The sequence below is a fragment of the Odontesthes bonariensis genome, chromosome 3, assembly GCF_027942865.1.
Source record: "Odontesthes bonariensis isolate fOdoBon6 chromosome 3, fOdoBon6.hap1, whole genome shotgun sequence".
Lineage (NCBI taxonomy): Eukaryota > Metazoa > Chordata > Actinopteri > Atheriniformes > Atherinopsidae > Odontesthes > Odontesthes bonariensis.
In genome coordinates, this window is record NC_134508.1 from 14,102,930 (window position 1) to 14,127,226 (window position 24,297).

At 41.9% G+C, this 24,297-nt stretch overlaps 1 protein-coding gene across 1 annotated transcript in view; it reads left to right on the forward strand.

The window, feature by feature from the left end:
• The window catches only part of suclg2 (succinate-CoA ligase GDP-forming subunit beta), a 106,080-nt gene that overhangs the window by 77,303 nt on the left and 4,480 nt on the right, over positions 1 to 24,297 (forward strand). Inside the window, exon 10 of the mRNA XM_075460413.1 lies at positions 20,751 to 20,871. Within this exon, the coding sequence (XP_075316528.1) occupies positions 20,751 to 20,871 (121 nt within the window). The remainder of the gene's footprint in view (positions 1 to 20,750; positions 20,872 to 24,297) is intronic.

Genomic DNA, 24,297 nt, shown 5'->3' on the forward strand with positions numbered 1-24,297 from the left:
TAGATAATTACACTGATACCGCCGGTTCAGGCTGGTCCTCATCCTCAACACGTCTCTTTTTCAATCGTTGAAAATATTTTTCTGGATTGAAGCAGCAAACATTCAGTTTTTTTTTTTTTGTTTGTTTTTTTTTTGTTTTTTTTTAACGGCAAACTTGCGACTAGTTAACTTTATAAAGAAGGCGTAATCGCTTGTTTGCTATGGGTCGGGTCGGGACGGGACGGGACAACATTGTATTAAAAATATAAAATATTTTTTATAGGACTTTTTAATGGGAGCTAATCTAACGCGGCGCTGAAGCTAGCAAGCTTCCCAGCCATGATCTCGCTGATGGAGACACACGCGGTGTGCACGGAGGGGAGGGGCTGTGTGTGTGTGTGTGTGTGTGTGTGTGTGTGTAGAATGACAGAGACGGAGGGAGCAGGGAAAGGAAATGCAGCTTAACGAATACCAGTATTTTTTAAATAGCGTTAAAAATAGACAGTAAACATGCGTGTTTAGAAGCGCAACACTGAAAAGGGTCCCGTCTCAAACAATGTCGCGCGACGTAGCGTTCCCCCCGTTGTGTAATCAAATACACCGGTATGGTGGTATATTAAAAATTCATATCGTAACAAAATTATAAACCGGTATTCGGTGTGAACCGGTATACCGCCCAGCACTACCTCAGGTTTGACATGTCTTTGGACAGTTGGCCATCAGAATAACACACTTGGTCTTCACCCTCGGAGATGACATGCATAAAGCCTGTCACTTTGCCCTTGCAGCCAACAAACACACATGTGGTTTGCTTTGCTCATAACTAAGACATTTACACCTAGCAGAGGCTGCTGTGGTTAGGTAATTATTATAAGGGGCTGCTTATTTCATAATTTTTCATCATTTTCATAGCTTTTTCCTTTTTGACATCGCAAGGCACTTCAAACCTGAATGGCTTGTCCACAGACATCAGTTTTCAATGATTGGAGGAAAGAAATAATCAGGATTTTTTTCTTCTCGTTTTTTTTGTTAGAAAACAATTAAATCATCAGTTAATCGGTTCAGAGTGAATTGATTGCCATGTCCGAACTTCTTTAGAGAGGTTTGTTTTGTTCTTTCTCTTTTTTTCCCCCTTGCTTTGCCATTTCCATCAACCTTTTTAAATGCAGTACTTCAGCATACGCATCTAAAAGATTGGCCTCTACTCTCTCCCACTAACCATGAATTAATTATCATGAATTTGGGCAACAAAGTAAACGTTTCACCTAAGGAGAAAGTCTTAAGGGATGTCACACTCCAAAGTCTCTCAGTCCTCTGCTGAAGGTTAATGTGAAGATGACAAGGAAATGGCCAGAGATATACCATGGAGCTGATGACCTGTCAGATTGATTTGCCCTTCAGGGAACTAATGTCTTGTCTGTCGTCTTCTCCCTTTGAGCAGGATTAGAACAGCACAGCATGCTTTCAGAGATGCGTGTCATTTTCCACAGCACCATCAGAAGACAACACTATTACTTAACCATCATGTATGCATAAAGAGCATGGATTGCTAATGTATTCACCTCACCTCAGCACCTTGTCTTGGCAGCAATTTGTCCCCTGCTGGTTCTCGAACACGCTTACAGACACACACATACAGGCGGGGAGAGAGACAAGTCCCATGGTTATGTCTGATTGAGCTTTCTCCCGTCTGCCATTCCTCATCCGTGGGAAATCAATAGAGGATCTGGGATTGGAGCTCGGGCTAATTGAGCTCTGCTCTCTCTGTTCTCTTATTGCTGCCAGGAGCATTTTGTCATCACAGCACCTGGTTCGCACCACAGGGACAGGGGGGAGCCAGCCAGCGATCAGATAGGGCCTTTGGACGTCACAAAGAGGAGAGCTGCCTGTGACTGAGCAACTTAGTCAAACACTCAGAAGAAAGGCAGAGCTAAGAAAAGCTTAATTTATTCTCTTGTGGGATGCTTTCACCTCTTCACATGATGATAAAGGAAATGGAATTGTTTTGTGTTCTGTTGAGTAAATTTTGGAAAGAAGAATCATCCCAGCGGTGATTATCACTCTGGGTGTCCTCTTCCCTTTCTTCCCTTTTAAGTCTCCTCTAAGACATTTGATCTAATTCTGTTTTTTTTTTTCCAACCAGGAGATATCCAGTTATTAGATTTTGAGAAAAAAAAAAAACATTGTCCTGGCTGTTTTAGTGTTCATATTTCCACTTAGCTATAAAAATGTTGGTATAACAGTAATGCCACATTAAACCATTTCATCCTGCTGCAAGCTGTTGTTACTGACACGCTGCTTTTCTTCCCCTCTCAATATTCTGTTGTGTTTGAGTTTTCCTTCCATCCAAACTGTCTGCTGTCATCACTCCACCCTTTCCCATTTTTCCATTTTTCCAAATACCTGAAGAATGAACATCAGAGGTAGCCCTGTACAGGATTGAGAGATATAACTTGTTGTTATAACTTGTTACATCAGGTTTTTACTCCTAGACGCTCAACTAGTTTAAGATTCTATATGGTGCTTAACGGGGGGGGGGCTAAGATATGCCCCATCAGCCTCCCAGGAAACAAGATCTCCAGTGATTTTAAGGATTACATGTCTGCATGAAGCTAACTAACTAATAAAACTCATAAAACTAATAGAAATAGAATAATTATAATCAACCTTTTGATGTCCAGACCCTTAGTCAGTGCAGTGGGTAAAGCTCAAAAACAAACATGCTACTTTCCACATTTTCCTGCAGCAACTGAATGGCTGTCAGGTGGGGGTGTAGGGGAGGTGAAGGTAGGACACGGGTGCGGACTTAAAGAAAACTTGGTTTATTTACGAAAAACAAAGTACAAACAAAAGGCGCAGCTAAGCCGGATTCAGAAAACGTGACTGTGGAAAACAAACAAAAACACTTGGCATGGCATAGAATAAATAGATACTGAACTTGGGAAACGCAGGTAGCATGGGTAAGTAGACATGTAAGGCAAGAAACGAAGGCAAGCAAAGATCCGACCATTAGTGAAACTAATGAACTGAATGAAGGGAAACTAAAACATGGCAAAACTAGAAACTAAACATGGACTACAAAACCAAGACACGACCAACACCAAAACCAAAAACATGGGGAGAAACCCCATGGGCGTGACAATGGCGTCTCGCTGCTGTTGAAAAGCACCTGGAGATTATACACCCGTTTGTGGTAGCACTGCTCTATGGCGCAATAAAAGGACCAAAAATAAGACTTAACAAGACTGTGTACTTGTAGCAGCCGAAGCCAGCTATTTGGCTTTTTCCATACGAAGGAGAACATTACATTACATTACATTACGGTCATTTTGCAGATGCTTTTATCCAAAGCGACTTACAATGAGCGTGTTCCACATCGGTGGGCAAAAGAACTTCAGGTCACAAGAAATCATAAGTGCATTTCCTTCCAAAACCAAACAGCTAAGAGCATAACTGGTGCTAGATTAAGGGCAGTAAGTTAGGTTAGAGAACCACGACACTAAGTAAAAGAATATAATTGTGAGATATCTGTTTATAACTCCTGCCAAGTGTTGCAGTAACGGCCAAGTCAGCAGTAGGTGACAGTAACAATAGCGCACAGTTTCCCACGAAATGGAGAAGAACACTGCAACAGCTCCAGTTTGCTTTTATTTGGCAAGCCAACGACCAAAATAGTCAATTTAGTAGTTTGACAGTCTTGAGATGATGCTTGCCAGCCTAAAATGTTAGTGTGCACTTATTTAACCCAGTAGGTCACCACGGTGGAAATGCTCATCGTTAGTCTGTCCATACATAATCAGTGTGAGTAGCTGCCTTAAATGATTGAGTTAGCACCCAGGTCTAAAGAGATGACGCTTTCTCATTTTTCCACTGCCTGAGGTTCAGTTATTCCTGTCGGCTTCCCATTGGTTGGATCGCTACTTTACTTTAGCTGAGATATAACCTCCTGCCACAAATATAAAGCCTCTGCCAAGTGCTTAGTGATCTGACCAAATGATAAAAGTAAACAGTTTTTACACAGAATTTAATGCCTGAAAATCTGATTCTTCCTACATATCAATGGTCAGTTTAACAGAGATTTTACTAACATCCCCAAGGTTACACGATGTCTCTTAAGAATATGATGGATTTTCATGTTTGTTGCATATGGTCATTTGGGACTGCTTTGGTGAGATTGTTTATTCGGCATCAGTTTGTATCTGGGGTGCACGCAGTTCTTTTAGTCCTGTGTGTTTTTCCTAACAGAGCCAGAGGCTTTTAATAACTCACGTTAACCTCCTAATTTTAGTCAGCCTCAGCTCTCGAATCCAAGAGCCCTCTTACCCTCTTTCTTGTTGCCCCCTCCCCTACAGCAACCAAGGAACTTTATTTTGTCCTTTGCTTTCCCATCTTCGTTCGCACAGAAAAATATGATTAAAACGCATTTGTCACCTAAGTTCATCTAACATTTTCCACATATTCCAACAGGCGATCAGCAAATATCAGCAAAAGCCCCAGCCTTCCCCCGGGCAGTGTGGAGTCTGCCCTGTCTCTTCTCAGTGATCCTCTTCCCCCACTTGACTTGTTTCAGGTATTTGTTGCTTTTTATGGCGAGTCATGCTGGCAGCAGTACAGCAAGAGATTATTGTCACAATAATTGGCTTTTCCAGGCCCGATTGGATACGAGTCTCTTGTCTGATCCACACCCTTCTTTATTATCGCGTGTAATGGAAAGACAATGAGGCTTTGATAAAACATTCGCCTCATCATATCTCCAGAGAAATCGGCTCTTGCATTGTGCTTCTATGCTTTGGGTCAGGATAGATGGCAGTGTGTCTGTGTGAAAACACAACACTCGCAGTGTTTCCACAGAAACAGACTTATATCAGCATTATACATATTTTCAGTTATTAGAGGGAAAATGCTCTTGCAGTTAAACAGCAAACACTGCACACCCTTTAGCATCTGTCTGTCTCTAATAGCCTGTGCATTTCACATATGGAAAGATTTACCAGTTAATATTTTGCATGCGTAGCTACAGTATGTACTACTTTACAAAATCCCTTATCCAAATATTACTGTCTCCTTACTAAGTAACAGTCTGTGGAGACGATTCACAAACAGATTGCATGATACAGTTCAATCCCTAGTTTTCTATCCATACTGACATGACTGTGTGGTGCTGTAGCAGTCTGCCTTGTTCACCAGGCATGTAGAGCACACACCTCCCCTACACTATTATCTTCATCTGTATCTACTACTGCCAGAGAAGTATACAGATGGACAAGCGATTTGCACTGGGAGATTAGGAAGTAGTGTAAACGCCAAGGGAGAAGTCTTCCTTTCCAGGTGTTTCGCAAATGATCGACACAACAACAACCTGCCTGTTTTTGTGTAAACCTCAGAGTTCAGCGATTTCCCCCAAATTCAGGGTCAGTTTCAGACTTGTCTTATTTATGTGTGTTTTCTCCCCTCTTGTTTTTGATATTTTCTGTAAATAATTCACCAGTTCCAAAGATGCGACACCAACATATTCTTTACACTGACTCTATGTTATTATTGATTTCCCTGTGTCCCTGCCATTTCCTCTCATTCATTTCAGGTCTCATTCATTCAGGTCCGTCTCGAATTTACAGAAAAGATGCATCAAGTCTGTAGAGATTAGCCCAATTGTTCGAATGAAATCTCTCTATTTCAGAGGGTTGAAACTCCTTTTTATGGGTGTTAATTTATCCCTATATGGTGGAGATGCTCCAGGTCTCTTCTTCTCCAGGCATCTAGCCAAGAGACAATGCATATGGACTTCACGCCTTTGGAATGTATTTTCCTCCGCATCTCCTTATTTGACTATATGCTATCACTGGTTGGAACACGTGCACTCAGTGGCCTTCATCAGTGACGTGTTGAGTGCATATGTACTCAGTGACCTTAGAGATGGTCCTTTTCAACTGTTCTCTTGAGTATCAGACACCTCACTACCCACTTTAGTTCTGTTTTGTACAAATGTCTTGCTCTAAGAACTCTTTGATGCAGGCTGATATGATTATTACAAGATGTAAACAGGCAAGATGGAAGTATCCATCTGCATCGCCTCGCCACAGGGAAACTCACAATGGGATTATTACGTTTTCAGAGTTTAAATTAAAATTGCATCTCTTTTGCAGAATTTACCGTTTTATCACTCCTTCCCATATTTTTCCTCTAACCCTCTGTGGCCTGTCATTTTTAACAGTTGCAGTGTCTTAACTTGTAGCAAACATCAGGATAGTTGCTATGATGTGTGGAGAAGAAGGATAAGTCGCAGGATGCTGGAAAAGAAGAAGTAAGGGAGAGTTGAAAAGAGCAATAATAATTTAAAAAAAAAGAAAGAAAGGAAAATAAGAATGTGCAATAGGGTGAGGAGAAAGGGAGGGAATGGGCAGATGGAGCGGTAAAATGGGTGGAGGAGTGGGGGGGGGTGGAAGAAGGGTCCCAGCAGTGATTACATTGTCCATCAGGCCACAGAACGGCCTGCATCAGCCCACACGATTGATGTTTGACAGAATAATTAGAAAACTGTCTCAGCCTGTAATCACTGGAGCTCATCTTGTAGAAGAAGACTTCCATTCGCGCTCTGCCCCATGTGCACACACAAACACACACACACACACAGACGAGTGGAAGCCATATGTGGTTGACTGGTATATGAGACAGTGGGTTGATAGAGTGGTAAGATGGGAGTGTTCCTGTTTATTTCTTAAGAATCTGAAAGACTTTATCTGCAGAGGTGTGGACAGCAGACGAGGTTGGCGACTCACTCATCGGTTCGCTGAAGGCAGGAGTGGAGAACACCCTGGTGATTTTAAAGGTGCAGCACTAGGATTAATGGAGTGTGAAATATGAATAAAATGGAGTTTTACCACAGTGGGTGGCAGACCCCTTCAAGCCCCGTTTAAGCTTTTTAAGTGCCAGTGTGTGTGCTGTATGAGACGATGCTCGTCATAGTCCCAGCTAACAGGACGCACAGAGGATACTTCCACCTGTACAGCATGCAGAGCCACATGTCACTGGGTCAGGGAGTTATCTCTAATTCTTATCATACACATTTTGCAATTGACACAGCTGCAGCGGAGAAACATACTGTGTGTCGTCTATCATTTTAGCAGATATTCCAGCCTTTTCTTGGCCTTGGGAAAGAACGTGAGCTCAGTGTTCCTCTGCTTTTCAGTTGAATTCAATGTATTCATTTTAGTACAGCTTTACAACAAAAAGTAATCTCAAGGCACTTTAAAGAGAAAGTAAAAAAGTTTGTTACACCACCCAATTACATACATTCTGAATCATTCTTATGCATTATAGCACAGTACACTCAAATTTTCCTCAGGTTTAATGTTTCAGTATCACCAGTTGGCATTTCTGAACACCACCCAATGTACATAGAGCAGCAACTAAAGTGTCCAACTTCATTTCTAAACGGCTTTTGCAACTACGTTTATAAACATTGTCGAGTGTTTTCCATTTTTAGCATCATCAAATGGCTTTTCTTGGTCCTTGTCCCAACATATATTCTTTAGATTTATATTCTTTTATGATTCGAGAGAGAGAAGGCACACTGCAATCATTTTCAGGGTCCTGCATTGTGGAGTTATTTGTAGATTTAATTTTGCAGGGTGAGCAACTTTTGAAGCCCGTTCAGAGTGATGGTGTTAGTAAGTGTTCCTTTAGGCCAGATTAACCAGCGAATGTTCCTGTGGGCTCATGTTCTATGATTCGCTTCCACGGAGGGAATAAATTCATGTCAAGTTCATAGTCTCCTGATATCTCTACTGCAGAGTCATTGTGGGTGATGGGCTTTAAAAGACAGTAGGGAATGTTGATCCTCTGGGAGATTCTTCCTAACTCTTACTTAAGTCAGCCTGTTTTTGTGCCTGAAATACAAGTTGCACAAACAAAGATCATATACATTGCTGTGTCCATGTGTTACATGAACTATAAAAGGCTGTATAAGTCCTGGAAAATGCATTTTTAGGCACCAAATCAGAAGCTGAAACAGAGAAATTTTGTCTAATGAATGGGAACACGTTGTTTCTATGTGTTGCCCTGTGCTACTTTTTCCAATAAGCTACTCAAAAAGTATGGATTATTTATTTTTCTGGGAGCTGAGTTGTATTGGGTTATATAAAATCTATTGTTACCAGGCTAATTAAATCCATCGCTCATATGTCCAAAAAAGAAATCAAGAAAAGTTCTGGCATCTTTATTAGGTTAATTGCAGAAGCTTGCCCTTGGAGGTTCAAAAGTCACATTATTAGTCGACCTTGTATGGCCTTCCTGACATGGAGCAAGCCTCTAGACGAGACGTCTATCGATCTGGAAACTAGTCGTCCTCTTCCTTTTCTCCCGAGACTTTTATTGGTTTCTCCGATCCCTTTAATACCTGAGCAAACCCTTAATGGCTAATTGATATGCTGCTCTGTTCTCCTGACTCCCATCAAAAGGCGGCAGGGCAAAATGTCAGCCATGGAGCCATTTGTCGCCCACCCACACCACCCCCGCCCCTCTAAAACAACTTAAAAATCCTTCACATTTGCATTTGAGGGCAGTCCACTTTTGTTTGATGAGACTCGAGGACATGGGAAACTCTCATGTAGCAGCTCTCACTGCTGGAAGAAATTTCGGGGGTGGGGGCACTTACATGTCCAATCAGTGTTTGTATCCATGTCTGGCTTTTTGAAAATTAAACCCTGATTGTGCCCATCTGTTTTGACCTGGTTTAGGTGTTTCTGGCAATTTAGCACCCGCTTCCCCAGACCTGGTAGGACCCACAGGGGCTGCAGGGAAAGGAGAGAAAGCCAGACTGGGGAACAAATTGTGTCTGTTCTATCAATTTCTAAATGACTCATTTCGCCAAAGCTGAGCGGCATTCAATAACAGCCATGAATTGGTCTCTGATGAGAATGGAAAAACAAATCAGTGGGTTTGTAGAGGGGGCAGTCTGTATGTGGGGCGTCTCTCCCTCTGTTTCTGATATTGATGGGAACACCAACACCACCTTTTTTCTGTTTTGGTGCACCTACTTTTTCTGTCCAAAGCCTTTTTCCCCCGTTGTTCACCATGAAGTATGTAACATCTGTCATTTCTATTTTCCATGCAGATGAGTTTCTGTAGTGAAATCTCTCTTCATCGATTCGGTGATAATCTCCTCCTTCTTGAATCGTCTGCCTTTGTGTTTTTCTCACAGCTTTAAGCAGCCCCCGAGGAGCTCCATCTTCTCATGTTTTTTGAGGAAACTGTTTCCCTGAATAAGAGGCACTTAGGTGAAAATTGGAATTTCAGTGCCACTTAATGCAAAGGGCCTACAACTGAGACTAGAGAGATTTCTGTAAACAGATTGCTCCTTCCTGTCAACTTGTCAAAGAGCAATTAGCACACTTTCACAAAGATTATCAGTTTTTTATTCTCCTGGCTTTGCCAGATGCTAAGGAGAATCCTGCCTGTGATCACGTCAAGGCAAGCTGTCAACCAGGTGAAAGACATCCCATTTCTTAATTGCCTGGAATGAATTTGTTTGTTTTTGAAATAATGACTTTATGGTGGCTTGGATAGAGTTTCAGGTAAATCTTTCTTACCTTGTTGGCCGAACACTTTTGGTCAAAGTAGCTGAGGCAGCAACAGTTTCTACTGCTGTTTTCTCATGTGTCGTCATTATCTGTGTCTCTGCTCTCTTCTCACGAGTTAAATGTTAAGTTGTTTTTTCGACTGGCGGAATGCACTTCAAAGGTGAGCGGATGGCCTGCACAAATGGACATGTAAATGTGAGGGAGGTGACAAAAAAGCGGGATGGGGTGATGATTTGCCTTGCAAAGCACCTCCATCTGCCCTTTCGATGGCTCATTGGCTCCCAGTATCAGGTGCAATCTGAACTGGAATCATTTGGATAATTGACCTTCTGTGTGCATACATTAGAATAAATTAATTTTGATTGGCCGTGCAGCATTAGGAACAAAGTGGGAAATGTTGGCTCTTTTATATTCAGCTGCTGGTTTGTTGTACCCAGTCTCTGAGGTGATTATATATGCCATTCCCCTACTATCGTGCATTTTTTCACTGTAATAAAATAATTCTTGCTCTGAGCAGAAGTAGAGCACAACACAGCTAGACACAGAACTGGATTCAACTTTTAAAGTTAAGCTTCTCTCTGACTGAGCAAAAAAGCACCCCCACAAATCTATGTGGGTGGTACTGAATGCTAATATCTATGTATATCTCAGGTGTTTATGTGGAAGATGTATATTCACCAAAGGGCCACGGCTCATGTAAACATGCTAAAGTTGAGTGTCGTTGCCTCCTGTGGCTACTTGTCTTTCCCGTTTTTTTTTTCTTCCAATCTTTAAAAGTGACCTTGGTATATTCCAATGAAAGTGACCATACTGTGTGAGTGCGTGTGTGTGTGTGTGTGTGTGTGTGTGTGTGTGTGTGTCTACACGGCGCCTACGCTGCTCTGTATGTGTCGTGGCTATCTGATGGACAGCCATTAACCCTTGGTGAAAGGGTTGAGGAATATTTATGTCTGCTTGTCAGCGGTGACACGACACCCTCCAGGAATGAATAACAACCCTGCCCTGCGCTGGCTCCAATTGTTGAATCCAACTCACCACAAGATGGTTTGTGCGTGTTGGTGAGTGCAAGTGTGTGGGGAGGGGGCATTGGGATACCCTGAGGTGAGCAGCAGGAGACGAGTTGTACATCCCTCACTGACATCTGACAACCTCCCTGCTCAGCACAGAGGCGGTGCTCTGCTCCTCTCTCTGCAGCGTGCACAGTGTCTCTCTGTTGCCTGCTCTCTTATTTTCTCTGTGTAATCTTTAACGTTCCTTACCTTTCTGTAAGCTTAAGTATCAAATTTTTGAATGACAAACACAGAAACCACTGGGAAGTTAGGATTTGTTGCGGTTTTGAGCAAGCAAGTCTATTAGTCACGGTAATTGCTCAATATCCACAATTAGAAAGCTGTGTTCTCTTAATTTTGTCCTAATCGCTACTTTGAATAATTCTTGTCAAGTAGTAAATTCATGTCTCGCATTGTTTCTAAACCCTCCAACAGTTGAATAAAACAATTGAAAATATTTTGTAAAAGCTCCCTAAAGATTTGTGTGTGCTGAGCGATTGATTGAACTTCAATTAATGAAATTTCAAGTGTGACTTCGACCCTCCCTGATTATTGAAAGCATTATAATGATAATCTACCACAAGCGATTATTGTGAGACATCCCATGTCGCTACAGCTTGTCTTGTGCTATAAATGCGGCGCGCCCTTCCTTCTCAGCAGCGCGCTCTGCCCCCTCAAGCTAAGTACAATATGTCAGCCGTCTTTGTTGAGTGGATGGAGCGACAGCATGGCTGTGGAGTTGTTCGGGAAGGTCTTAATTTACAGAAGATGACAGAAAAAGCCATCTCTGGTGGATGAGGAAAACAAATTCAAACGTCTGTAAACACTTTGCTTCCAAGGATTTTGACTTGGAACAAGCAACAATACTAGGCACACGTTTCATAATGCAACCGCCTTATCCGCCCAGATCTCAGAGACATAAGGAAATCCCTGCATTCTTGTTCGTGTTTAAAGTTAAAAGGCAGGGTATCAAAAGCAAAAACCCGTGGTATATAGAGATATGCTGTCCTAAAGAAATGAAAAATATTATTCATTTGGGACACCTCTGCTTCATGGGTGTAGAATGTATCCTAAAAATGTTATACAATTCCATAATGACGTATCCGTGATCAAGTTTGATGACCTACAGCATTAGGCTGGTGTACTTGATTATTACTGTAATAATTAATGTGATTAACACTGCGCTACTGCTTTACATGCAGCCGGGACAGCTGGGAATCAGTGTTTATTTGTTTCGTCCAGAGAGTTTTTACTTCTTTGTTTGGCAGCCCCTGGGTTGCTCTTAAAATTCCTCAGTGAGCCTCCCATTCCTCTGAATTGTGTGCTCAGTACCTGCTTCACTAACCAAAGCTATCAAAGCATGTTAACAGGTCCTGGATGCCCTTCAACAACAAAGTAATCCTGTGCCTCCAAGCCAACGCTGTGTGTGCCTGCCTACCATCTCCATGACAAAAGAGATGTGCAATGTGGCAAAGCATATTGTGTAAAGTTGACCTTCAGAGGAACATTCCAGGCTTTTAGGAAACTCAAAGAAGGCACACACACACACACACACACACACACACACACACACTGTATACACACTGATTTTGAAGAAAAATATGTTTATTATTAGCATTATGGTGTTAAACTAGGAAGTTTTTGGGATATTCTTTACTCTATTTCACCAAAATGTCATAATACCAAGCTGGAATTTAATACAGCGTAAAGGGTGACATTTACTACTTCTCTAAAACACATCTTCAGAAATGTATTCCATCTGGCCTGAAGCACCAAATGCTGTTCTTAAATTCAAACTGTGCTATTAATGTGAATTACAAAAGTGGAATTGATGGCACTATGTCTTTTGTACTCCTTGCCATGTCACCTCTGATAAGTTGCTGGAGTCTTGCATTCGTGTAGAATTTGACACAAAGTGATGATCACCAAACGGCTGGATATAAGTGAGAGGGCTGCATAATCTCCGAGATGGCATCAGGGAGAGTGAAAAGCGCCATGACTGGTACGATTTCTAATTGTAAAGGATATGGACTGTGCGTGTGCACAGTTCAAGACTGGTGCTGCTCTTGTGGTGTGAGTAAACTTCCACTGATCATTATGGTGCATGATGGTGCTTTGCTTTGCTGTCAAGAGGTTAACATTATTGTTTCCTGTAGCTGTTTCAAATTGAAATCTGTTACCTAACCGTCAGAGGACCTTCTGCCTTCTTATGATTGATGAAGATAAGGAGGAACATCCAAGTGGAACTGAATTTTAAACCACAAAGATCATTATTTACACAGAAGACACAAGAGTACAGCACTCTTAACATAGCAGTGGTTCTCTGCCAGCTTTCCCGCGTACTCAGCCAGGTCAACACAAGGCATGGCACTGTTGAACTTGAACAGTCACAGGCCTGAGCTCAAATGGGCTCAGTTTAGAGTGTAGATCAATCCTCTGTCTCAACACATTGGACTGGAATTTTATTGGCTTGCTATATCAGACAGTTTATGTTTAATTAGTATAATTTTTAGCCTCTCACATCTGTCAAACATGTTTAAGCTCATTTTAATGGTAATGCCTGGCAGTGGCTGAATCAGAAGGCAAATGATTGCAAACATTAAACACCACATGCTGTATGATTTTTTTTTTTTATCTCCCGACTGTAAACACCAACTGGCCCAGACTGAAATAGACCTCAATCACATGTGGTCCAAAACAGTCATTATACCCGAATCGTAACCATCAGTGACCCAAAAACTGTAATGTGTATTTACCTCATAATTATTTTTTTTTTCATTAGATCTTTATTTTCAACCAGAGATCTTCTTTTTTTAATTTGTTTTTTACCAATACTCCAGCTCAATCACCTGTACATGTCTTACCATTGATCTCCTGCTTTTAAAGGCTTCCCAATCCCACCGATTCATTTTCTATAACGTCTCCAAAATGTAAAGGCTTTGCTTGACTTCTACCGAACCTCGGGGTGATTGATTGAAAAGCAGTGAAGAAGTACTGCCTTATTTCTGCCACCGAGAATAACCTACTGCTAGGCGTCACCTTCCCAATCCTCCTCTCCTTTCCTCGCCCACCCATACCTTCCCACAATCCTCTTTTTGCTGGAAGAAAAGCCTTCCTCACCTTGATTGGTTTCTGTTGGTTGGACTGCAGAGAGAAATGGAGTCCTAGAGGAGGAGGGTTTGGAGGGTTTGGAGGTGGCTGAGTGCTTATAAAGCACTCGGCAGGCAGATGTGAGAAGACTCGAGGATGTTGATGGATGTGAACTAGGCATATTGATGCCGAGCAGGGTTCAGGCTGTAAAACGGTGCTGCTGAAGACTGCTGACAGTTAGTATCAGCACGGTTTGTTCTCTGAAAAGGAGATCCCACTTTTGGCTGTGGCTCAGGTTGTTGATTGGTCATCCAACCATCAGAGGGTCGGCGGATCAATTTCGAGCCCCCCCGTGTGTTGAAGTGTCCTCGTGTTAGACTCAGAACCCCACGCAGCCCCTGATGGTGAGTATGAAATAAGAAAAAGCTGCATGTAAGAGGAGGAGAAGCGCACTGTAAGATGCTTTGTAAAAATCTAACCGAGATTAAAACGGCACTGCATAGGTGCAGAACATTTCCTTCTCTGTGGCTGTCAGTCGAGTTTTAATTTGAAAAAAGACTCTTTACATATTATAGTCATTTGTTAAAGGTGAGATAAATGGGCTTTAAAGGGCCTTCAGTACAAAGATCTTTTTCATAAGTACTTCTTTTGAACTCCATGTCATGTCATCTCCGACAAGTAGCCCGAGTCTTACATTAGAGTGAAATGAGTTTTACTAAAAGTACATAAAAGTCCTGCACATCAAACAGCTGGATGCAAGTGACAAAGCTGCGTAATCTCCAAGATGGCATCAGGAACACTGAAAAGCACCGTGGGAGACTTAACTTCCAATCGTAAATCGTCAGCATTAAGCTGCGTGTGCATATCAGAATGGAAGAGTTTTGTCTTCTGTTGAACACAGGTTCAACAGCTTCATGTTTGGTTTTTCTAGGGGTCCAAAATCAAAAAAGAAAAGCTAACCTGCGTTAACAGTGTCTGGTGGAACTGACAGATCTGTGCAAAGTTGTTCCTTATTATCACTTTTATTCTGTGATGAGACATTCTCTATCCATCTGGCTGTGGAACTAAATGGTTTGATTAGCAAGATAATGATGTGAATTCCGTGCGATAGCCCTCCCAATTACCAGATCTTATCCCAGTTGAACAGCTACGGGATATTCTGGAGCAACTTGTTAAAGCATCAAATGAGGGAAGACCTCATCCTGGGAGCGCTCCATCCTTCCAGTAGAGTTCCTAAGACACGTAGAATCAGTGTTAAGGTACATCGAAGGTGCTGGGACACCCCGCAATAAACTGTTTGAGTCATCGGCTTTCAGCTTACTGTAAATACTTTGATCTGGAGTTCAATGGAAACCTGATATGATGCAAAAAGTATACTATAGTGATTAGCTGGATTATATTTTGGTCATTAATTACGTGCTGTTCTTGAATGGATTTATCTGACAATGTGTTGACAGAAGACCCTAAAACTTGACATCTCTCCAATCACAAATGTTCCTCTTTAGGAAGTGTTTGTGGGTTTTGTTCATTTCCCCCATTGCATGCTTGTATTTCTGGAATTTAACGACAGTCACACTGAACAATCGCCTTCTCTGTCCTGGTACTTAGCTGGCTGGATAAAAGCCGTACAGTGTCCATCTGGAATGATTCAGTCAGTAGTCTTACATGCCGTTCCTTCAGGTGTGTCCAAAATATCAACGCTTCGGTGCATATGTGAAAATGGCCCATTTTCTTTTATTTTTCTCTTTTAATTAGTCGTCTGAGTACATGTGTGGATGGTAGACTGAGTTTGGTGATCACTACCGTGTCCTCCACATGAAACCTTGCGTCCGATGTGCATCCATCAAACAGGTATCCAGCTGCCTGTTACAGTAGTTTTTTTTTTCTCCAATCGTGAGTGAAACTTCAGACACTGCTGTCTGTCAAATGTTGTCTGCCACTGACATGGCCAATCTCTGACATAATGCTCAGCCTGTCTCTCCACAGTCCCAAGAAGGAGCTGTCATGCTTCAGCAGGCCGGATAATTATTTCCCTCTTATCCCTCCTTGCCAGGGCCAATCCCAGCCTTAAATAGAAGCCAGGGCCCGCATCACTTCCCATCACTTCTTTCTGTTCCTTTTCTTCTCCATCTCTCTTCTTCCATCTGTTTCACTTCACCTCACTTTCTTACTTCAAGACCCCCTTTTTCCTCCGGCTGCCCTCTGCCATTCTCTTTCTTGCTCTCTATCCTTTCTGAGAATACATTTGAATGGGCAAAATGGATCCTCTGAGTGACAGAACTGTTGCTAAACATTCCATAAAAGATTGCAATATGTACTTCTTTATTACATGGTGTGCATTGCTTATTTGATGTTCCCAGAACGTTTAGCAGAGCAAACATCTTGCTCTTCCTTTCTTCCTCTCAGTCTTGTCATGAAGCTCAATTTCAAAGTGGGAACGATTTGAAGGAATGAAATGATCGTGAAACTTTTGACTTTATTTAAAGTTGCTGTCTTGTGACTGAGATGTTTACCTTTTGCAACAAGGTAGGACATTGCTTGTTTGTGTTGACAATACACGTGTATTGCTTTTCCTTTTTACCTTTTCCATTAAAAGGTGGAAAAAGTGCTCTGCAATAATTATTCGTATTCAAATGTTGCAGGTAAAATCATAGACCATGTAAGGTAACTTACTCCAGTTTCACTTCAGACACAAAGAGAATCTTCAGTGCTCTCACATCAAAAATAGTGATTAGAGCTAGGAAGGCTGCCTTGATTTTGGAAGCTGCACGTGTTAACCTATGGCCCCGGGGCCCGAGCGCTGGGCCCCCAGCACATCGAAAACAAACAAACAAGGCCAGCCAGAACAGGCAGTGACGGTACAGGCTGTCTCTAGTAGATAAGACAGAACAAAAGCCCTTAATAGGCCACAAGGAGACACACACCCATCTCCAGCACTGCCTTCTTTCTGCTCCTATCTGCTTGCTGGTAACAAAAGAAACAAGATTCTTTCCATTTTGTCTCCTGCAGAGACAGATTAGCAGCGCTTAACAGGGGTATGGGTATGAAAATGTGTATTTTTGTGATAATTCAGCAACAACTTGTGAGAAGGAGCTTTGCAGAATGAGGAGGAATACAATGCATTTGTTATCCCGTGGGTTAGAGTTTGGAGGAGAAAAGTACAACTTGTTTGTTTGCTGCTTGCTGTGTCGGCCCTACAGCAGTGCGAAAGAAGAAAGTCTTTAACCGGCAATGTAGCTTTTCAATGTAGCCATCTTCATATTTTAGTCAATACAGGATGGCCACTGGTGTATGATTATGAGACACGCCTGTGCCCATAAAAGCACTTGTATATTTTGTCAGACGTGTATCAAAGGCACGTCTGTTGAAAGCTCACAGACTGGAGGATAGATTCATGAGAGCATGTCAAATGGTCTGGGTTACATTTCTTTCTTGTCCCAAATGCATTTAGTGGGGCGTATAAAAGCAGGCAGAAAAGCCTGTTTCTCCTGGGAAAGCCTTTTTTTTTTTTTTTTTTTTTTACCCCATATTTGACTCCAAATGAGCCATGGCAGGGTATCAGAATGCCAGCAGCAATGATCCCATTTTCCAAAATTTGAATTTATTTTGCCAGTCCAAGTAAAAGACACAAGCTTGTGCTGTAAGTCTACCTGAAAGAACACACAAAGATCCTTTAAAAAGGGCAGGCTGGCACATTATACTGCACCTGATGCCTTTATGCCGAGCTCTGATGAGAGAAATCTACCCCGCTGCCACCTTAGTTCACCTGGAATGAGCACCTTAAAGGAGAGAGACTATTCTTCCGTTAGAGGAGGTAAAATGCTTCTGAGTGTGATGTCGAAGATTTTAGGCGGATTGAAGCATGCAGGGCTATTTCATACCTTTAGAGCTGGATGTCAGAGATGCCGAGAGCCTGAATGGAGCAGAGAACTGTGCTACTTTTGATTGGAGCAGGTATCAAACCAAGACGACTGATGCCAATTTCAGCTCCCAGCCTTTCGACCAGCTCATTACTGAAGCCTTTAAAAGCCGCACAGTGTGCTATCTTGGTGATGAGGATGATGTATTTTCTTTGTATGGGTGCATTATGCGGGAACACAAAAGGGACACTATGCTTAATAAAGGCATATACAATGTTGTTGGAAATTAGTCATTCAGGAAAGCATGCGATTTAAAATAAAAAGAATCAGATAAACGCATTCTTGCCTGTCGCACTCTTGTGTCATCATTGTCTTCAGCACTTTCAGTGAAAAGCTGTTAACTCTGGCCACACCATAGTGTCTTTTAAAAAGGTTGTGAAGTACACTTTCAACAAATCTCTGTTTCTTTGTAGCTGGAGAATAAGTTGTATGTTCATGTAAACCAAAGACCAGGAGGAATAAAAAAAAAAAATAAAAAAAACTTGCAGCAAAGTGCAGCTTGGTCCCTCCCACATTCATATTTCTAAAAACTGCATTTACCTTTGTGCCAAGCAACATAAATCTTATCTTATGTATCATTAATATATATGGGTGTCAATAGGAGATGCATGAATGGAAGAAATATGGTTCTTCCCAATGGAGACAGAGTTGAAAAATGAGCTGCAGATATGGGGAGAATAGAGCCTGTTGTAGTGTGGCTGCAAATGGCATCTAAATCTCTGCTGCCCCCCAGTGGGACACCCTGTAACAGAGGGGAGGATGTATGTGTGCATGTGTGACGCCAAAGAACTGTGACAGAAAATGCAGACTTTCAACCACTCAAAATTCTCTGTAGCATGGTTCTCCTGATGAAAACACTCCTTCATGTGCAAGCTATAATTTTAGAAACACTCAGACATCTCTGTCATATCGGATGAATTTAATCCATTGTTGATGCGCTGCTCGTTGCATTTCCTGGTCTTGCTGGATGATGAGTGCATTAAGGAATAAAAAATTCTTTGTTCAGTGGCAACACAACTACTCTATAATTGATCTTTACCTATTTTGCAGATTGCCGGTGGTCAGACTAAAAGTTAGGAATTGGGTTTCTGGGCCTAACCTTCTGGATGCGTTTGATTATATTCGAAGCATAACAAAAAAAAAAAACGTGATAAATTTATGGTTGTACCAGGAAAGCTCTCAATGCCGTGGGCCTTGATTGTCTGTGGAAAACTCACACACGGGTCACGAGGAAGGACATGGAAGGAAAATGCCAGAAAGAATTAAAGATGTAGACGCACTCTGAGAACTGCAGATCACACCTTCCTGTCAACGAGAACCTGAGGTTAGAGAACCAGTGTTGGCATCATTTCTCTCACATGCAGTAATTTCACACACTGCTCACTATTACAGCACACGGTTGTAGTTTTCTTTAGAAACCGTAGCTTTTTTTTTTTCCCCCAATTTCCAAATTCACCTCATTCATCTAAAGCTGCACTCATGGTTGTGCAGCGTGTGCTCGGGAATAAGTAAGTGCATCGAGGTTTTTGCTGCTTTGAATTTGCGCATGTTTATATTAGTCTCTCCATTATGTGGGAAAACTGGACCAAAATGTGGAGCCGTTTCGCCAGAGGGTCTTTCAAAAATATACACTGGAAAATAATGGTTTTGCTGAAGAGATTGTGTTCAGTGCTGCCAAGAATCAGTGGCTGGCTTATATACAGACAGAATTATTATAATTTTGGTGGAGAGTTTTTCCCTTTGGACTGAATAAACATGGAACACATACTCCACTTCAAGTCCCCTGTGACAAACACTCCCATTAACCTACTGATGAGTCGAACCTTGATTTAAATGGGCACCTTAGTTTAAATGCTCAATTTTTATCTTTTTTTTTTTTTTTAAAGAGAGAACCTGATGACTGACTTTCTTTGCCTCCATCTCCATCCATTATTTTGCCATGTTTCATTAGATTCTCCTCATCTTGCGTTGGAACATCTGAGTCATGTTCATTTGTCATGATACCTGTCTCTCCCCTTGTTTTTCTTGCATCCCTGGTCACATCCCGGCATAATAAACCTAATCAGCATGAAACGGGTTCTCTGTGTGTCCTGGTTGCTCGGCTTCCTGCACGAGTCTTTGCGGTGCTGCTGCCTACATCTGTGTTTCTCCTTCTGGCTCCTGTGTCGTTCGCCGCTCTTCATGAGGTGATGCTCATTTGGATAGCATGTCGAGGACAATGCCATGGCTGTCGTTCTGATAGCTATCCAAGTCCTTGATCTTCTCTCCCTGTGAACATCATTACCACACAAGGAAAACATACACATTCACAACTGGCACGCACACACCCCCACAAGCCGCTCATCCAAATCGGCGCTAACAGATTAGCAGTGATTATAAACAAACATGGAGGATTAATCCTGTGTGCTCTAAGTCTACTTTTCCACTGAGCTAGCCAGGGTAATTACCAAGTGCTAGATTGTTAGTGTGATCGCACACACACATTCACACACTCGAGCTGCCTCGCTTCCCTGCTTATTGGTATCAGTTTCAGTTGCTCATTTTGAGAGAAAGTTTAGGATATCTTGTCCAAAGAACTTGCAAGACGGTTGAAATAAGCATAGTACAGATGATGAGTTTGGCACAGTGTACCATTCAATTTGTCCTTAATAGCGGAGCAGCTACATCTTAACATTTGCAAATCAAAGTAAAGATGGTCATCCACAAGGTGAGCGTTAATGTTTTGATCTGCTGGCCACTGAGGATTCCTGATACTCTTTATGTCTCATATGTACTTTTTCATGTGATTTTTATTTTTATTTTCAAACCACCCAGGTGTTCGGCCTCTGTTGTTTCACTTCTTTTTATTATTTGATCTCGCTGTTGCCTCTTTCACCCGCCGCTACCATCAGTCTGACCTTCTGTACACAAAAGTCGCTCGTGCTCTATTATTTTCCTCAGTAGGGAGGTGTTAGCTCGGCAGCAGTTAATGTTGGTCTGAGTGTGTTTGCGGCTGGGTTGGATATGTTTAATTGTGCTTTAGTATGTTCATCTTTCTTTTTAGTGCCGACTATCTGCTATTCCACAGAAATGGCATGATATGAGATTTTCTTCGGTAATTAGCTTTTGGTTTTAATCGTTTTCCTCATTCATAGGTTGAGGCCATCCTGGTCAACATCTTCGGGGGCATCGTCAACTGTGCCATCATTGCCAACGGCATAACCAAAGCCTGTCGAGAGTTGGAGTTGAAGGTACCGCTGGTGGTCAGGCTTGAAGGTAAAAAAAACAACACACACACACAAAGAAAACTACCGTACGTTTAACCTCTGAACTGCGGAGAGTAGGCTGCTCCCAGCTGACGCTCCCACTCTCCACAGTCCATAATCTGCCCCCCCCCCCCCCAAAAAAAAAAATGTGGACCATTGATCACCATCTAGCCTGTAATGAAAACACTTTACCATAATGAGGATTTCATGACATGGCTAATGATACTGGCCTCAAAAGTTATGACATGCTACCGGGCTCACACCTCTGTGCCTTGTCACTGATCATGATTCAGTGTTTATCTTGCCATGGCCTACATAAAACCTCTACCATGCAAATAAACATGGAATTCAGACTGTCTCCATTCACAAATATGTCCCACAATATATTTGGAAGCATTTTTGTATTTGTAGACCTTCTAATCAATTTTCCTATCCATTAGAGGCACAAAAGCCCCCCCAAAAAATTTTTTTTTTTTTTTAAATTAAATAATTGTATTTTATTTTTTAAATTAAACCTATAATAAACGCCGATAAAATATTTATCGGCGTTAAATAATTGAGTTAACGCAACAATAACGAGTTAACTCGCCCAGCCCTAATTATTTCATGAAGAATGAAAGCTCGTAATAAATTTTGATGACAGCAACACGTTTCAAAGGAACTAAAAAGAAGCTGGCCGAAAATGTTACATCTAATTTGGTTAATTCACAACAGATCAGCAACATGTTTGGGTGTAAAAAGAGCACCTTAGAGAGGTTGGGTCTCTCAGTAGTAAAGACGGGTAGAGGCTAAAAAAAACTGTGCCTACAAGTGGTGGAGACATTTTTCTCAACATAAGATTACAATTTTAAATTACAAAATGAATATTCAGAGAATCTGGTGAAACTCTCTGTGCGCCAGAGACGTGCGATCAATATTGGATGTCAATGATCTTTGGGCCCTCAGGCAGCACTGCATTTTGAACAGGCATGGTTCCGTCACGGAAATCACTGCATGGGCAGTGGTGGATAAAATATTGGTTTGCAAGATTTAACAGTCATTGCATTCTGGTTTCTGTAGCTTTTACTCAGTGTTCCAACCTTTTTGAATTGGGACTGTACAGAGAAGGTCCATGTTGTATTAAACTTTGGAGCCATTATATTATCACTGCTGTACTCGCTGGGGCCCATCCATCTTCATCGTGGCCCAGTGACCCCGTAAAAACAGCAGTGCATTTCTCATACATGTCACTTTCTGCCGCAGTTGTCATTAGCGGCAGCCAGAGTAACGGTTGAGACAGCACTGATTGAGTCACCTTTCACCTGTATATGCTAATGAAACCTGTTCACGCTCGTGTGTGTGTGTGTGTGTGTGTGTGTGTGTGTGTGTGTGTGTGTGTGTGTGTGTGTGTGTGGGATGGCGGCTGTGACTCTCTGAGGCATGGGGCCAGTTAGCGGTTAGCTTAATTGTCAAGGTCCTGCTGAGTGATGTGTCCAGAGCAAAGTGTAGGGAAGGGTGTGTGTTAGCTTTTAGCACTTTTCACTGTACGTCTGCACACACTGCTAATATACTTTGTAGGTCAGGGCATCTGAGCTCTGTGTAAGGGTAGTGTCGCCGAGAATGGACACGGCTGATTGGAGCATAGCAGAGTGTGAAAGGTTTAGTTTTCTCTGTCAATTGCACCACCTCCTCTTAAACAGAAAGGAGAATGCCAAGCAAGTGTGTTGTAGTGCCTCCAATCACACCATTTCACCTACATCACAACTAAAAATAAAGAATAAATAGAGCAAATGTGTGGTTTCAGCTTAAATTAAACAACATGTCACTCCAAAATTGTCAAGCTTAACAAAAACAACAAAAAAAAGCATAAAACACCTAACGTTTGAGAAGTGACAGCTCACAAGTGTCGAGATTTGTTGCCACAGAAGGGACTAGATTCGCAATGGAAAGAGATGCACAATTAGTTACAAGACATTTGTCCTATTAGGGCCACGTAATTCAGCCTGACTCACAAACAGTCCATAAGGTCAGTACTGTTGGACGGTCAGTCCATGTTTCCCTGGCCAGGGCCTAAACCAAGCTTTGGTTTTGGGTCATTACATCCTGGGCTGCAGTCTTGCGGAGAGAATTGGTTCAGAATCAATCAGCTCAGCTTCCTTGGCTGACTGCAGGGCAGTGAGAACGGCCCAGCGCTCTTCAACAGGATCAGAATGGATTAACAGGCACACTTTTAATTGGAAAGGCTCTTTTAAAAGGCTGGGGTTGATTGCATTGGCGGTGAGTTATGTATTCCCAAATGTGGAGGAGAATAGCCATGTGGTTTGAATGTTGTCAGGGATGATATTAGTTGATGTTGGAAGTGAATTAATCTAAAATTGACTAAGCTGCAGCATTGATGCTGGTGTATATCCATTGTGTAATCATAAAATACAGATTCAGGAGAAAAACAACAGATGTATGCTCTTAAACTCACAAATACATCTGGTATGGAGAGGAGGAGATATCTGATGAAGTGCAGTACTGCCCTCTTTGGCTACAGAGTGAATATGGACATATTGTATTGCACTGTGAGGATGTTGTCTGCCACAGAAAAAAAAAGTATCCTATAAACAGTCCTCAGGGTCCAGAGAAAAGGGTAACTGCATTCACTTAACTGTGTTTCCCCAACCTATTGATTTGCTGAGCCATTCCCCAACTGTCTGTCCAAGAGTGGAGGCTGCCTTCTCCTTAAATTTACCCTCTCGTTTAATTAAAAAGAGATGTGAGATGTTAGGAAGGTTGAGATGACTCCTTCAGTCTTGACAGTGTCATTATAGCTAACAGGCCATCTGCTGCAGCTATAAAACGAAACAGCACATTCAAACCATACACACTGGCTGCTTTTTCACCTGTTTTACCAGTCCAGATTTTGAGTAAAATATTTACTATATGTGTGATTGTATGTGTTATATTATATCTTGTGAATCTCATGTCCTTGGCCTCTGAGTAATGTCTAGGAATTCTCAGAAAATACAGAACACGGTGATGCCATTGGTCGACACACTGAGGCTCTTTGTCAGAAGCAACAAAGATGGAGATGTAATTCACAAGACCGGGTTTTAGATATCATGGATTTAGCTGTAGCGTGTCTTTCTTAAACAGCAGTCTAGACCGTTTAAGAGACATGAAAACTTTCATTAATGACTGGCTGGAACATCAAAGAAGACAGCATCTGCTCTGTTGAGCAGCACCCTGCTCTGCGTTCAGATCAGAAGCATTTGATGTTTGACACGCAGTAGCGGGGTTCGTTCATCTTGGACTGCGAAGGGAATACTCTCAGTGCTTGATCCTGATTATGAGAATTACCGGTCACATATACATATATACACACACACACATATATATATATAAATAAATAAATAAAACCTTTAAGGCTCATCTTAGGCAAGGGGTGAAATAACATCAAGACTGCAACACT